Below are 15,851 nucleotides of genomic sequence, written 5' to 3'. Positions count from 1 at the left end.
TCTTAGATCAGTCAAGGAAAGTAAACAGAAATTGAAAGAGGAAAATAGGCCTCCCTTGCGAAAATAATGTCCTTGGTTTCCTCTCTTTTTCTTTTGATGCATCGAGGAACTTGTAATCAACCTGACCAAATCTTATGATTTAGTTATTGTAACCTTATAAATCTGTTTCAATATTTATTAAAGTTTTAAGAACGCTAAGATAAGTTGAAAGTCAATATTAGTGATACATTGTTAACAACTGATTGTCAATACTAGAGAGATATAGTGACAGTTGAAATTCAGTGTTAATGAAATAGAAATAGCTAACAGTTGATAATCAGTATTAGAGAGCTAGTTAACAGTTAGTTGTATATAAATATTTCCTTCTAGTTATTGTTTCTAATTTATCTATTTTTTGTGAGCAACTGATTTGTATCATTCGGCTGAAGACAGCGAAAAGTGGTAAAGACGTGGGATGTTGTGGGTCAAAGAACCTCCATCTGTCCATTTTTTGTCTTCTAAGCATGTGTATAAGGCTGAACTAGATAGATGGTCAACATAATTTAGCCCCAGTACTGTACATTCGATTTGTTGCTGCGTTCATATATGTGTATATATATAGTAGCGATGCTACAAATTGCCTTATGTTTCTGACGTTTTCTTATCCTTTGTTCACGAGATCTTTGAATTCAGTTTGGCCAACATTTTCTTCAGTTTATTTTTCCTTAGTCGTGATGAAGTGTCTAGCAAGTTCGTCATCTTTAAGTAGCATTTCTATTTTCTACGTCCCAACATACAAATATTTATTTTATTTTGAGCTTAACTTCTATTAAGGAAAAATCTCGATCATACGTATTAAAAGCACTGTTTGGGTTACTCAGTCCTCTTTTTGTGAATGCATCATACCTAATTTTTTTATTTAACAATTATCTTTAGTGAGTTAGCGGTAATTTTACGAAATTAAAACATTACAATCCGGGGTTTAATCCCTGCAGCACTGCTCTCACAAACAGTTCATTATATAGTTCATTAAAAACATATAAAAGACCAATAATTAAACACGGAGCTGACGAATTTATTCACTGTTATCAAAAGAAGTACATTGATATAAATAATGTAATTATGATGGATAGATTCAACAAATAACGACTAATGACGTAGTTTCCACAGATTGTTACTTATTTTCCCGAAAGCAGCCTGAAAAGGGTCACGTTTTTTAATCACTCGCACCTCTGGAGAGTAGTGTGTTGTCTGTCAGTTAGTCAATAGACGCTAAAATGATGTCACATCAAGGACGCCTAATGTTGGAATTTTTGCTGTGGTGACGTTAGTAAAACGTGACTATGCCATGAATCATGAGAATAATTATACATTCCAAATTAAGAGTAACCAATATTTTTAGTTTTATTTACTTTTGAAACAAACACTTTAGAGGAAAGTTCGGAATTACATCTAGTACCAGAAAAAGGCTTAAAAAATGACGAATCTCGATAAGATAAATATCGATGAGAAAACAGAAATTTTTTATGTTTTTTTTCCGATTGCATTATAGATAGACAAAATTTTAATACAAAGTTATGCAATATATATTTATTGTACAAAACGCACTTTGAAAGTAACGAAACGAAACTGATAAAATAACTTACAATTCAGAGCAATCAAGAGCATTTCCTTGGAGCTTTTCAAGCGAGACAGCTTTTATCGTAAATGGTTTTTATAAAGAATTACGACCTTAAAAAAAATCCAACAAACAACCAACTGAATATCAACTACGGATAGAGAATGTAAACAAGAGTCAACATTTATGTTTGAGTTCTCTGTTCGTTTTTTAAACCATCCAGAGTAGTTTTGATATACTCTTTGCTAAATAGTTTGGAGTAGAATTATTTTCATCAGAAAGTAACAAAAGTTAAATCAATAGAGCAAATATTTGACAGTTAGATAGAAAATTCTTTTCGTGTATTTAATCTCGTATTTCTTGATGCTTTAAGACTTTTGTTTGAGGCAAAGTGATTAAAACCTACTCTAAGTAAAAAACAAAACAAAACATGAGACAGATATGTGTTTATTGTGTTCATTAAAACTTATAAAACAAATTCAAATTTTTTAGAAACTCACCCTTTTATACGGATCTGACATGGCCAAGTGGTTAGGGACGCTTGACCTGTAATCCGAGGGTTGTAGGTTCGAATCCCTGTCGTACCAGACATGCTCACCCTTTTAGCCGTGGGGTCGTTGTAAAGAGAAGGTCAATCCCACTATTCGTTGGTAAAAAGAGTAGTTGAGAGGTGGTGGTGGGTGGTGATGACTACCTTCCCTTTAGTCTTACACTGTTAAATTAGGGATGGATAGCGTAGATAGCCCTCGTGTAGCTTTGCGCGAAATTCAAAAACAAATTTTTATACAGCTACTCTAAATACGTATTTTGTGGTCGATTTTGAGCTTAAACACACGTATTACTTTTGCTAGAACTGAAAAACTCAGATACAACATTTGAAATCATAGATACGGGATCTAAAGTATCAGTTACAAAATCCAAGATCTCTATTTACATGATGCTAAAGTAATAAAAGACTTCGAATAGGTTTACCCTTACTTTACAGGAAATGTAATTTTGTGCATTGCGTCGTTACGAATTTATTTCAGCAGATGGCTCAAGTAATTTCGCAATTAACACAGTACCTAACACGTAATTGAGACAGCATCTAACACGTGATTAACACAGCAACAAACACACAACTAATACAGCAGCTAACGTGTGACTAACACACCATCGAACACATAGTTGACACAATACCATACACGTAATTAACACAGACACTAAACACGGGAATAAGTTATTTCACATTCTATTAAGAGCGCTTTACTTGGTATTACAAATGATTTTGATATATAGCTTACGATTTATTGATTTTTGAGCTAAAAGTATAGTACATCACTGTCTACGAAACAACAGTATTCATATTATGACAGTAGTTTCTATCAACGTTTTGTTAATTGTTCAAATAAACTAATTTTATTATTAATTATTATAATTTTTTTTAACTTTTCATTTGAAAAACTAATGGATTAATTCAATTCTTGATTGTTACTTCAATCCCATATCAGACTATTTTGTTTGTTTGTAGATAAGTAGAATGTTACACAAGGGGCTATCTGTGCTCTGCCCACCACGGGTACCGAAAGCCGGTTTCTAGAGTTGCAAGTGAGCAGATATACCGCTGAGCCACTGGGGAGGGGGCAGATAATAGGTAAACGTATGATAACGAAACATTTACAAGTAATGCGAATCTTCAACAAATGATATTTGAAAAATCCTCGATGATTTATGCCCACGAACCCTTGTCTTGCCATTTGTTGGTTATCTTACTACTTGTACATGAACCTTGTTTGAAAGTAAAGAGTGACTGATGTCATGTTTAACAGTAATCTAAGAACTTATGACCGTAACTTATTTAAAAACATGGATCTTCGACTGCAATATAAAAATAAGCTTTACACCCGAGAGCTCAATCAATAACTCTTCCTGGGTTTCAAAAAGGATAAAGATCGTAGCTTTCTTACAACTCTAAAATCTGAAGTTCGATTCGCCATGTTGGACACAGTAGATAGCCAAATATAGCTTTACTCTAAAGCAAACAAACCCCAGATTTCTGTATAAAATACACAAATAATATGAATTATCATAAAAATAAACCATCGGTGAATTGTACTTTGAATTTGTTCCCGTAGGTGAAATAATTAAATAAATTAATAATTATTTTTGTTGTACAGTAAAGCAAAAATATTGTTTAGTCTTCATCAGAACTGTAAACACATAGTTAGCTCGAGGATAAATGCATATTAACTTTTCTTTTTATTTTCTGACTAATTAATATTAGTTATGCTATCAAAATCATTTTATCATATTATACAATTCTTAATGCTTTAGCCAAGTTTTTCTTCGATATCTACACATTTGAGCTTTTAGTAATGAACTTGATCTTCGATCTCTTGCTCATGACCTCTAGTGATAAAGAAAGATTTGGACACAACCTTAAAACTTTCGCTCTTGTTACTTATTTCAATCGAAAGATTTTGACTTGGTCTTAAACCTCTCTTTCTTGACCTCTACAACTGTTGACAAATTTGGACTTGGTCTTAAATCTCTCTTTCTTGACCTATACAACTGTTGAAAGATTTGGACTTGATCTTAAATCATTCTTTCTTGACCTATACAACTGTTGACAGATTTAGACTTGTTAGTGAATCTCACACTCTTGATTTTTACTGCTGTTAGCAAATTTGGACTTAGTCTTACATCTCGTATTTTTCATCCTTTCTGTTGTTATCACATGTAAACTTAGTCTTAAATTTCACTCTTTTAATCTCTACTCTATTTAGTACAGTTAGGTCTGAACTTATGCTGACCTATATTTGTAAGTTGTTTTGTTAAGATATTATTGGTAACTTGAGGTAAACTCTTTTATTTATTGGTTGTTGATAAACACATTATTGATTATACTCAATCATAACTAAACAGAATTTTAACCCTTATTAAAGTGAGAGCAAGAGGAAAATAACCTAATTTACTGCTATTGTAGACAGCAGGAAAATAACCTAGAATAACAATGAAGGTACCATAATATGAATAACGACACTTAATACACTAGATGCGAATCACTGATTTACAAAAACTCACAATATTCAAATTCGACTACCAAATAAAATGAGTTTCTACACTTTCAAGCTGTTTCAAGTTTGTTCAGATATAACCATAGGAAACTGTTACTTCCTATGTTTCATTAGTGTATTTTGTTATATAAATACTTGCATTTTACCGTCATAAATGATTTTTTCTTTAACGGTGCCACTTACAATACGTGGCCCAAAGACTCCTACGCACAGCTGGTTCAAAACTGTGTAAACCACCTCAAGGTTTCAAAATCGTTACATTTGGATTTATATTAAAATAGAAAAAAAGACAAGAATAACAATACAGATTTATAGTCTCTACGGATTTCAATGTTACTAAAATTACCACTTTTCGTGCAGTGGCTCAGATGAAAGCTTATGAAGTTAAAATCCAGGTTTTGATACCCGTAGTTGGCACTGCATTGTGTAACTTTGTGCTTTGCAATGAAATAATTATCAAAATTTGTCTGTTTGTTTTTGAATTTCGCGCTAAGGTACACGAGGGCTCTCCACGCTAGCCGTCCCTAATTTAGCAGTGTAAGACTAGAGGGAAAGCAGCTAGTCATCAACGCCCATCGCCAATTCTTGGGCTACTCTTTTACTAACGAATAATGGGATTGACCATCACCTCATAACGTCCCACGGTTGAAAAGAGAAACATGTTTGGTGTGACGGAGATTCAAACTCGTGACCCTCGGATTAGGAGTCGAGTGCCTTAATCACGTGGCCCTGCCAGGACATTATCAAAATTATATTTTTCTTTTGAAGAGGTATTTAAAGGTAACAAATATTCAAAAATTTCGAGATTCCTCAATCGATTTATTAAAAACAATTATAATTACGAATATTATGTGCTATGTATTATGCCTGATTAGAATATAAACTAAATTTCTTTCCCGGAACAACTAATGGCAGCTTACAGAAAAATAATTATATGATACATTTCTGTCAGTCTAAGTGCTTTAAAAATATGTATATGTTTTTATGTAAAAAAGATGCATCATTTGAACCATAAACATTCTAGTGAGAATAATTAGTAAAAATAAAAATATATCGAAAGTATTATAAAACATTACACTATGTAACACAAATTTTGTTCCTGGATGGTATGTGTTATTTTTTAATTGCTTATGTTGTAAAAGTACAGAAAATGGTAATTATTCCCTTCAAACTTTGTTTTTGTGACCTGGATAATGAAATTTAGAAATTAACCTATTTTTTATGTAAAAACGGACAAACTTGCACATTTTCATTTACATAAGGTCTGAATAAAACAACATATGAATCAAGATTTACATGTGTTTATATTAAAGTTATACAAAAATGTTTAGAAGTGAGTAATTTTTCGAGATTTGCGACTGTGATGTAAATCACTTTCACGTATCAGTCCCCAAATATAGTCTCCCATCATGTTTTCGTTATACGCTCCCAGGTCACAAAAGCAAAGTTTGAAGAGAAAAATAAGTCTTTTCCATTTACTCTAGGTATAAGCAAATGGGAAATAACACTTTCTGTCCAGGAACAAGAAAAAGTAAAACAATTTGTTACATAGTGTAATTGAAGTTAAGTATGTCTGAGAGAGTAAGAACAAATATGTGTAAAATAAATTGTGTGTTAAATATTAATTATGAAAATAAACCTAATTTGCTTTAATTCAACCTCATTCGTTTTCAATCTGTTTCTCTACTGCTTTCCAAGGACTTTTTTTATAGCATCTGAGTGAGATAAAAGACTCACTTCGGTCTGAGCTGCGGATCTGAAGGTACAAGGTAGGTTTCAAAATGTCACTGAACGTATACCTCACTGTCAGGTGTTGGTGGGCAATGTCACAATGAAAGGCAATCTCTCATTTGGTTCAAAGTTGGAAAGTAATTATGCATTAGGGATGGGTCTGCCTAAAGAGTAGCGTTACTGAACTGGCTATTTAGTTCATGTTTCAAATAGTCCGAAGTACCACTACAGTGAAAGAAAGTAAACAAAGCTACATTATGTACTCGTTTTTATGACACGTCATTTTGTTCAGATTTAGTTGCTCATCAGATACAATCGCCATATAGTTTAATTTCTTTTGAATTTCGCGCAAAGATATTTGAGGACTATCTGCGCTAGCCGTCCCTAAGTTAGCAATGTAAGACTAGCTAGTCATCAACACCGGCCGCCAAATCTTAGGCTACTCTTTAACCAACGAATAGTGGGATTGACCGTCACATTATAACGCCCCCACGACTGATAGGAGGAGCTTGTTTGGTGTGACGGGAATTCGAATCCGCGACCCTGAGATTACGAATCAAGTGCCTTAACCTCCTCGCCATGCCGGGCCCATAGATGAAAACAAAAAAAATCAAGCTCTTTCAAACGTGCCAAACTCCCTTCAGTAATGAAATATTGCATCTCAGTTATTCACACTTCTTAATTTTCTTAATAGATTTCTTCCCATATTTTCTCTAAACTGGCATCGAGAGAAGTTAAGCTAAGAAATTTTTATCAAATGCCTTCTGAGATTAATAAATATCTATTATTTTTTGTAGAAGTTGTTTTAATGTGCTTGTCTGAAAATCTCTTTAATCAGAACTCTTCTTACAGATGGACCTCATAAGAGAAACTCCTTGAACCTCATATGTGCACTGTTTTCTTGGAGTACTTTACCACATCGAGTACAATAAATGTTCAGCCTATCCTTCATCATACCTAATGTTCACAATATTCTTCTCCGCATGTGGTATTTCTTCTTGTTTATTTTAATATGCCAAAGTTTTCCTCTATTGCAATAGCCTATTTTAGTTTCGTCAATATTTAAAAATAGCTATGTGTTATGTGAGATGTATTTTAAGCAAAGAATGACCGAACACACGTCAAGGAGAGTTGCTCCACCTACTAAGTTATATCGATCCGTATTTGGGAATCGAGACAACCTGGTAACTGGTCTAGACATTCAAATTTCACTGTTGGCAAAGGACATGTTCATCTTTGGCTGAAGAATCTACTTTTAAAAACATTGGTGTCCTAACAAAATATCTCACATTTTGACTGTATTTGTATGAGGTGAAAAACGCTAATTCAAACATTGCTAGTGCCATTATCACTAACCCAAACATTATTGACAAAGGTGCTTGTGCCATTATCACTAACCCAAACATTATTGACAAAGGTGCTTGTGCCATTACCACTAACCCAAACATTATTGACAAAGGTGCTAGTGCCAATAATACTGATGCAAAAATTATTGACAAAGGTGCTTGTGCCATTAACACTAACGCAAACACTATTGACAAAGGTACTAGTGGCATTATCACTAACGCAAATATTATTAACGAGACTAAGTCTTAAAAGTTCAGCTGTATTTAATTATAAGCTGAAAGTACAGAAGTTTAATGTCTTACAGACACTTAGTTTTTGTGAAAAATATTCTGAAATAATAAAAAACCCAAATTTCTCGCAAAAAGACACAAGATGAACTTTATATTTGTTTTTAGAAATGTAAATAAAAATGATTATTATATATATATATTATTTAAACCACATTAATCCCTAATTTTATAAATCTGTTTTTATTCCAGAATTCGCATTGTAGCTCCCTCTCCAAGTGGCACAGCTAGAAAATCGGTTTCTTCTATACCCGTGGCAGGCAGAGCGCAGACAGCCCCTAGTCTAGATTTGCGCTTAACTTCTACCAAAACTATTATAGGGAAAAGTAAAAGTAGAGAGTTATTCCGAAAGTTTCTTATTTTTTGTTAAAGTTTTTTTTTTTTTTTTTTTACTTGCTTAAAACTTCTATTTCAGTTTGCAGCCTTCTTAAAACACATTTATTTGTCCAGCGTGCAATGTGTAAAAACGACTTGTTGCATAAAGTGTCGACAGACAATGTTGACGGAGTACGTCCTTCTTTCTTCAGTTTCGTTCTGCCGGATTAGACTCCGACAGATGGCGCTTTACGTAAATGGTAAATCGCTACGTTGTGTTTCCCTAAGTGGAATTTTTACAGAAAACCTGCTATAAGACCGACTAACCAGGAATAAAAGTACAGGAAAAATATTCATGCATGCCTTGAATCAGGGATTCATTTCATGAGCGTAATGAATGATGAACGTTATAAAGTTAATTGTTATTATCACGATATCCCCAATATCCACATTAAACAGACAGCCTGTCGTTTCTGATTAATATCTTTTATATATTTGTTCCATAATCATTTCCATTTTATAGCAGTTTTATCGATATGACGTACTCATTTGTTTATGCGCCCACATTTATGCTATGTTATTCCACAAACAATAGTTTGGTGTTGTCCATCATTCCAGTTTAGTCATGTAGTCTTACTTTCTTCGAGCTCTGGTATTTAACCTCTATAAAAGCTAGTGTGTGTTACCTCACGTCACGCTCGATTTCTCGAAATAGGAGGAGTCATAAAAGTCAAAATGCGTTTATCGAGATAGAATAGTTCGAGTAATGTCTGTTTGTTACGATTTCAGTGACAGGAATGCAAGGAGGCCGTATGGGTGTGTGCTCCATAAAACCTTATAAGTGCAGTGAGTGTTTGTATAATACGCATAAAGTAAAACCGTAGTGTGGGATTCCCAACTCTAGAGCTAAATGCATAAAATTTTTCATGAAAGTAAGAATATCGATTTAATTTTAAATAATTTCTGAACTAAGATATTTACTGTTATATCACCAACGTTTTTAATGTAAAAAAAAATCTTTAATCAACGGATTCTCTAAATTAAGAAATCAACAAATATCTTTCCAGTTTTGTTTATAAATTTCATTTTATACTTTCAATACATAGACCAACAACAATATTTAGGTTATACTTTTGCTTTTGCTGACATAAAAGCCATTGTTGGAAAGTAGTGTTATCAAAATTCACTGTTTTTTCTCCATACCAGGAGTTACAAATCTGATTTTAGCCACTAATTATTCTATGAATACGCCACGAACTTATTTCATGAATGATCTTAATTATGATTGGCTCACTAAAGAAGTTATTGACGTTAGATTGGCTGGACTCTACACGTTTGATTGGCTGGACTGTACTTTTCTGCCTGTTTGATAGACATGCTTGATTTCACCTAATTTATTTACTTCTCTTAACTGTGAAATGTGATGTTAGAGTATTGTATAGGGTACGGGTATCTTAGCTGTGAAATATGATGTTAGAGTATTGTAAACGGTACGGGTATCTTAGCTGTGAAATATGATGTTAGAGTATTGAAAGGGTACGGGTATCTTAGCTGTGAAATATGATGTTAGAGTATTGTAAAGGGTACGGGTATCTTAGCTGTGAAATGTGATATTAGAGTATTGTATAGGGTACGGGTATCTTAGCTGTGAAATGTGATGTTAGAGTATTGTATAGGGTATGGGTATCTTAGCTGTGAAATATGATGTTAGAGTACTGTATAGGGTACAGGTATCTTAGCTGTGAAATGTGATGTTAGAGTACTGTATAGGGTACGGGTGGTAGCGTTTGTTTTGTTATTTTTGACGGGCTGTACTCTAGATACAAAATAAACTTTACCTTAAGAGGACCGAACGGTTTCGAAGTAAAGAAATATATCAATATTATACACATTACCAAAGAATACCTGGCCCGGCATGGCCAAGCGTGTTAAGGCGTTCGACTCGTAATCCGAGGATCGCGGGTTCGAATTTCGGTCGCACCAAACATGCTCGCCCTTTCAGCCACGGGGGCGTTATAATGTGACGATCAATCCCACTATTCGTTGGTTAAAGAGTAACCCAAGAGTTGGCGGTGGGTGATGATGACTAGCTGCCTTCCCTCTAGTCTTACACTGTCAAATTAGGACGGCTAGCGCAGATAGCCCTCGAGTAACTTTGCGCGAAATTCAAAACAAACAAACAAACCAAAGAATACCTGATATTCGATGAGTGATTTATATATACACAGAGAGAAAATTTTCAGTGATATATTTATGATACATATATTTATATGATGACTTATAAAATAATTCTTTCCGTCACCTTTATCTATTAATAATAATTTCCGGGCGATTTTAAAGAAAATAGTACAGTAATATGTCGGTTAGTCAATTACACCATGTCTGCTACTTATGTACCAACGAGGCCTTTCGTGGACACCAGAGCTCTTCAGTTCGGTTGCGATACGACAGGTTTTATTAATTTTGTGGTTTTATCAAGTGAAGTTTGTTTCTTTGTTTGTAATTAAGCAAAAACGATATACAATGGGTATTGAACCCCGGTTTCTAGCGTTCTAAGTTTGTAGACATGCTGCTGTGCCACAAGGGAGAGTGTAAAATGAAACTATAATAATTTGTTCGGCGTAGAAGTGGAGTCAATTAATATGAGCTAACATGCTTCTTATTATTCATGGTATTTCTATTTGATTACTCTGAACTTCGTTAATGTGATTTAAGAACTAATTAATTATAGAAAAAATACTACAAAAAAATATGTTTAATTAAATACTGCATAAATGCAGCGAAACAAGTGTTAAACTGCCCGGCATGGCCAGGTGGGTTAGGGCGTTCGACTCTTAATCTAAGGGTCGCGGGTTCCAATTCCCGTCGCACCAAACATGGTCGCCCTTTCAGCCGTGCGGGTGTTATAATGTGACAGTTAATCCCACTATTCGTTGGTAAAAGAATAGCCCAAGAGTTGGTGGTGGGTAGTGATGACTAGTTGCCTTCCCTTTGGTCTCGCGCTGCTAAATTAGGGACAACTAGGGCAGATAGCCCTCGAGTAAAAGAAACAAACAAGTGTTAATAATATTACATTTGAATAATTTCTGGTTCTGCAACGAGTTAAAGAGATGATTTCAGTATGCAAATATTAAAATGAGCACAAATGAAATAGAAAATTTATTATTATTACTCAAAATGTAGGCCCGGCATGGCCAGGTGGTTAAGATACTCGATTCGTGACCTGAGGGTCGCGGGTTCAAATCCCCGCCACACCAAACATGCTCGCTCTTTCAGCCGTGGGGGCGTTATAATGTAACGGTCAATCCCACTATTCATTGGTAAAAGAGTAGCCCAAGAGTTGGCGGTGGGTGGTGATGACTAGCTGCCTTCCGTCTAGGTTTACGCTGCTAAATTAGGGAAGTTTACGTGTGCTGTAACAGCAAACGCTCTATAGTTGATATGTAAAAAAGTGTGAATTAGTTGTTTTTTATAGCAACCAGGGGACACTTGCTTCATTCATAAGGCGTAAAAAGATTTATTCAACCGTTCTTGAATACAAATAAAGTGATTATGTAAGGTATGCTTAGAACTGAATGTGTTAGTAATAGCATCTTCTAATTTACCTTAGGCCTGGCTTGACCTGGCTATTAAGGCACTCGACTTACAACTTGAGGGCCCGCAGATTAGAATCCCACCCTTAACAAACTTGCCTTTTCAGCCGTGAGGGTGTTACAACGAGAAGGCCAATTCCATTATTCATGAGTGAAGAATAGCCCAAAATATGGCGGTGTGTACTGTATTCTAGCTGCTTTACCTTTGGTCATTCATTTCAAAGTTCAGGTTGACTAGTTCAGCTAGCTCTCGAAAGACTTTATTCAATATTTGATAAATAAACCATTTTTTGGAAAAAAAAAGTTAGCTTTATTCGTATTAATGGTTATAATATCAAATACGAATATCACTGTTATGAATTTGACATTTATAATAAAAAATTTACACTAAATGTTTATCTTAACACATGAAATGAGGAATGACCTAAATAATTTGGGCTCAAACATAGGACATACTTTTCTGTTAATTCATTTTCTTAACTAAAAAGTGAATTTCAGTGACGGAAAAATAACACAGATGTTTAATATATTCTCAGATTTTCGAGTCCTTCTGCAACAGGCTAGTTTCACCGAACTCACGGTTCATCAATGTTACTTGAATAAGCAACGCAAAAAAATAAATTAGGCCTCATATAGTGTTGATATGTAGATTGTTTGTTTGGTTTGGATGTATTGGAAGGTGTATCACCTTTATAACCTAAAATATTTTGTACTAAAAATACGTTTCCTTGTGCATTTACTTATGACACTATGTATTTTTTATCAGTTAATTTTACAGATCTGGCTACTTTAATATATTGGTAAATTTTAGTTGTTATCTGTATGTTAACATTACTCTGATAAGTTGTTCTTGAGGCCTGGCATGGCCGAGCGCGTAAGGCGTGCGACTCGTAATCCGAGGGTCGCGGGTTCGTGCCCGCGTCGCGCTAAACATGCTCCCCTCCCAGCCGTGGGGGTGTATAATGTGACGGTCAATCCCACTATTCGTTGGTAAAAGAGTAGCCCAAGAGTTGGCGGCGGGTGGTGATGACTAGCTGCCTTCCCTCTAGTCTTACACTGCTAAATTAGGGACGGCTAGCACAGATAGCCCTCGAGTAGCTTTGTGCGAAATTCAAAAAAAACAAAACAAACAAGTTGTTCTTGATATTAGGAAAGTATTTAGGTTAAAAAATTATTTAGAAATAAAGATACAAAACCCTACTACCAGGGGGCGATCGAAAGATGGACCTTTCGTTAGCAGGGGTGATGAGGATATTCCAATTTGTCTCTTTCGAAAGCGTTCTCATTTATAATTAGTGCTTATTTAAGCCTATTTTAATATATATATGATATATGAAACGAAAAATAACATTTCTTAAAACTCGTATAACTGTTTAATTAAAATGAGAGAAATTAAAAAATATTTTTTTGCTATTTTAGCTTCTTAATATAACTGCGAAAGGTAGTCCATAATTACGTATTTTATGTTAAAGAGCATACAACCGTTAGACATGGTGGCAGTGATAATTTTGTACACATAACATAATATTCGCTAGTTATTATATTGTAACTTTTTATCGGCCACGAAAATGATAAATAACGAACAGGAACAAAAAAAAAAATACTTATTTGACACGCACACACACAAAAATATCCTTGACCAGACATTAACGAAACTATCTGCAGATAGGGTATACTGTCGTCACTAGTTTTGTATTTAAATCCAGCTTGAACTTTACTAGTTGGTTTCGTAAACATTATATATATAAGCTGATAAGTATAGTTCACGTAGTTAATGAACATTTAACTTCGAAAGGGATTAAAACGCGATTTGTCTATGGTTTGCATTTTGTTGTAGTACCCAATACGACGCAGAGCTGGGCTGTATATCAAACACACATGGCTGTTATGAGGATTACAAAAGCTGGTTTTCAGAGAATATCCACAAGTGCGGTAACTGTACTGGTAACACTAATATAAAGGAGGGAAAAAAACGTTTCGATGGAGAAATTGAATGTGAAACAAGGCAGGAGGTGATTCGACACAATAAGTTTCTTAAGGTTTTTATCCCATGCATAAAGTTATCCCTCGCCCTCTAAAGAACAAGATGTGGTTGGCCCACAGAATCAATATTGTATCAAGATTCTTGTCACTGGGCTCCACTAGAAGTTGCATAAAGGGGAGGGAGACATCTTAAACTTGTCATTGCCAGCTGGGGAGTATCTTCTCTTTCCTGTTGAGCGCATAATCCATCCGGATCTCTCAGGACAACTGGAGTGGAAACTGGCTAGATTAGCCTGGGAGAAGGAATAACTGTGTTGTCTTGTTAGGGTTCTAGCAAACGAAGAGGATTATGGTATTGTTTCTTATTCTTGGTTGTATTGCTAGTGCTTGGAAATGTACGTTATTCTGTGTTTTCATTAAAGTTGTACCTCACACAGAACAATGATATCACAGAAGAACACGAGTAATCCCCAGTTCCAAATACAAGATTAGAGAGAATGTGAAATGAACAAATAAACTGTTATTTGCATAATTTAAAACTACGTCAGCTAAAAGTGTCTAAAAATGACACAGAGTTATAAATCGATGTGGAAAAAAATTAGAATAATTAATTTGTGTTAAACTTTTAATTCGTTTTTTTCAAAGATTTATTATACTTTATGTCCACGGTAGTGATTAAGTTGTCAAAATATGAGCAATACAGCGTAGCACACAATTTTATAAACAATTATAAAAACAAAATATGTGATGTAGCAACAACAAAGTTTTGTGAGTTATAACATAAACATGTCACTGTTTTACCGGGACCAGATGCGTCCATAATCCACTATCAACTTTCACAAACGTTTCGATTAGTTTAACAGTTATTTAAAATAACCTACAGTTCATTAATCAAAACATTTTGATGTCACAGTTTTACCAGGATCAAACACGTTCCAAATCCGCTATTGACTGTGTGTGTGTGTGTAATCTACAAAGTTGCTGAACCGTACTGTTCTGCTCCTGTGTGCTGCTCACGTGGAATATTTGAAATCGATTCGAAGCCTAAAGTTCCATGATTGCTTGGTTCCTAGGATACCGAAATAATATAACACGCTGGAGTTAGCAAGGCGCAAATACGTCACCGAACACCCAGAAACGTGACGCTGGGGTCTTAACGCTTTCTTTCTGTGATTTTTAAATCCAGTAGATTCTGCTAGAAGAATTTTTTTTAAATCTAGTAAGTTCTGCGGGTAGACATAATTCTACTAGTTTTTCAAATAAATACGCGCAGAGGTTGTTTTTTTTTACCACGAAAAAAGGTTGTTGAAGTTGTTCGTAGAATAATCTGTACAAAATCTATTAATAGTTAAATCCATCTTCACGCTGTTGTTTCTGATATGGAAGTAGGCTATAAAAAGCAATACTGCTACTGTTGTAGTACGCTTGCTTCATTTAACGTAATCTGAGGGTCGCGAATTATAACGGGGGCGTTATAATGTGACGATCAATCCCACTATTCGTTGGTAAAAGAGTAGCCCAAGAGTTGGCGGTGGATGGTGATGGCTAGCTGCCTTCCCTCTAGTCTTACACTGCTATATTAGGGATCGCTAGCGCAGAGAGCCCTCGAGTAGCTTTGCGCAAAATTCAAAGTAAACCAAACAATCATTTTACGTTTTATTTATGTTCAACCTACTCTTATTTAAATTTCAATTAGACAACGACTACACGAAATATGCCTTTCAGAAACAGTCGTCCCTGTCCGGTGACTTAGCTGTACGTCTGAATGCTTATCAAGCTAAGATTTACGTTTCGATACCCGTGGTGGATAGAATAGCCTTTAAGTGGCTTTGCGCATACCAATAATAAAACTAGCTAAACTAAAAACATCCAACTGAATTTTAGATCAAAATTTAAATAATGAAGATTCAGTAATATGTCATCGAAATATACTTTTTTAAAT

The 15,851-nt window shown here is 34.7% G+C and overlaps 1 protein-coding gene across 3 annotated transcripts in view; it reads left to right on the top strand.

Annotated features, from left to right (window-relative positions):
* Positions 1-15,851, top strand: part of LOC143255010 (uncharacterized) — a 41,806-nt gene that overhangs the window by 12,807 nt on the left and 13,148 nt on the right. Inside the window, exon 2 of one of the 3 annotated variants that reach the window (XR_013030410.1) lies at positions 5,148-6,343. The exons of 1 other annotated variant lie outside the window; for it this stretch is intronic. Coding sequence is in view for 1 of the 2 variants with exons in the window: in XM_076509998.1 (XP_076366113.1) it covers positions 7,237-7,316 (80 nt within the window). In the remaining variant the exon portion in view is untranslated. Of the gene's footprint in view, positions 1-5,147; positions 6,344-7,236; positions 7,613-15,851 lie in introns of those variants that run through there. One more of the 3 variants, XM_076509998.1, reaches the window with a different exon arrangement.

This window comes from Tachypleus tridentatus, chromosome 7, assembly GCF_004210375.1.
Source record: "Tachypleus tridentatus isolate NWPU-2018 chromosome 7, ASM421037v1, whole genome shotgun sequence".
NCBI lineage: Eukaryota > Metazoa > Arthropoda > Merostomata > Xiphosura > Limulidae > Tachypleus > Tachypleus tridentatus.
Note: the sequence above shows the minus strand (reverse complement) of the source record. Positions and strands in the feature narration are given on the sequence as shown.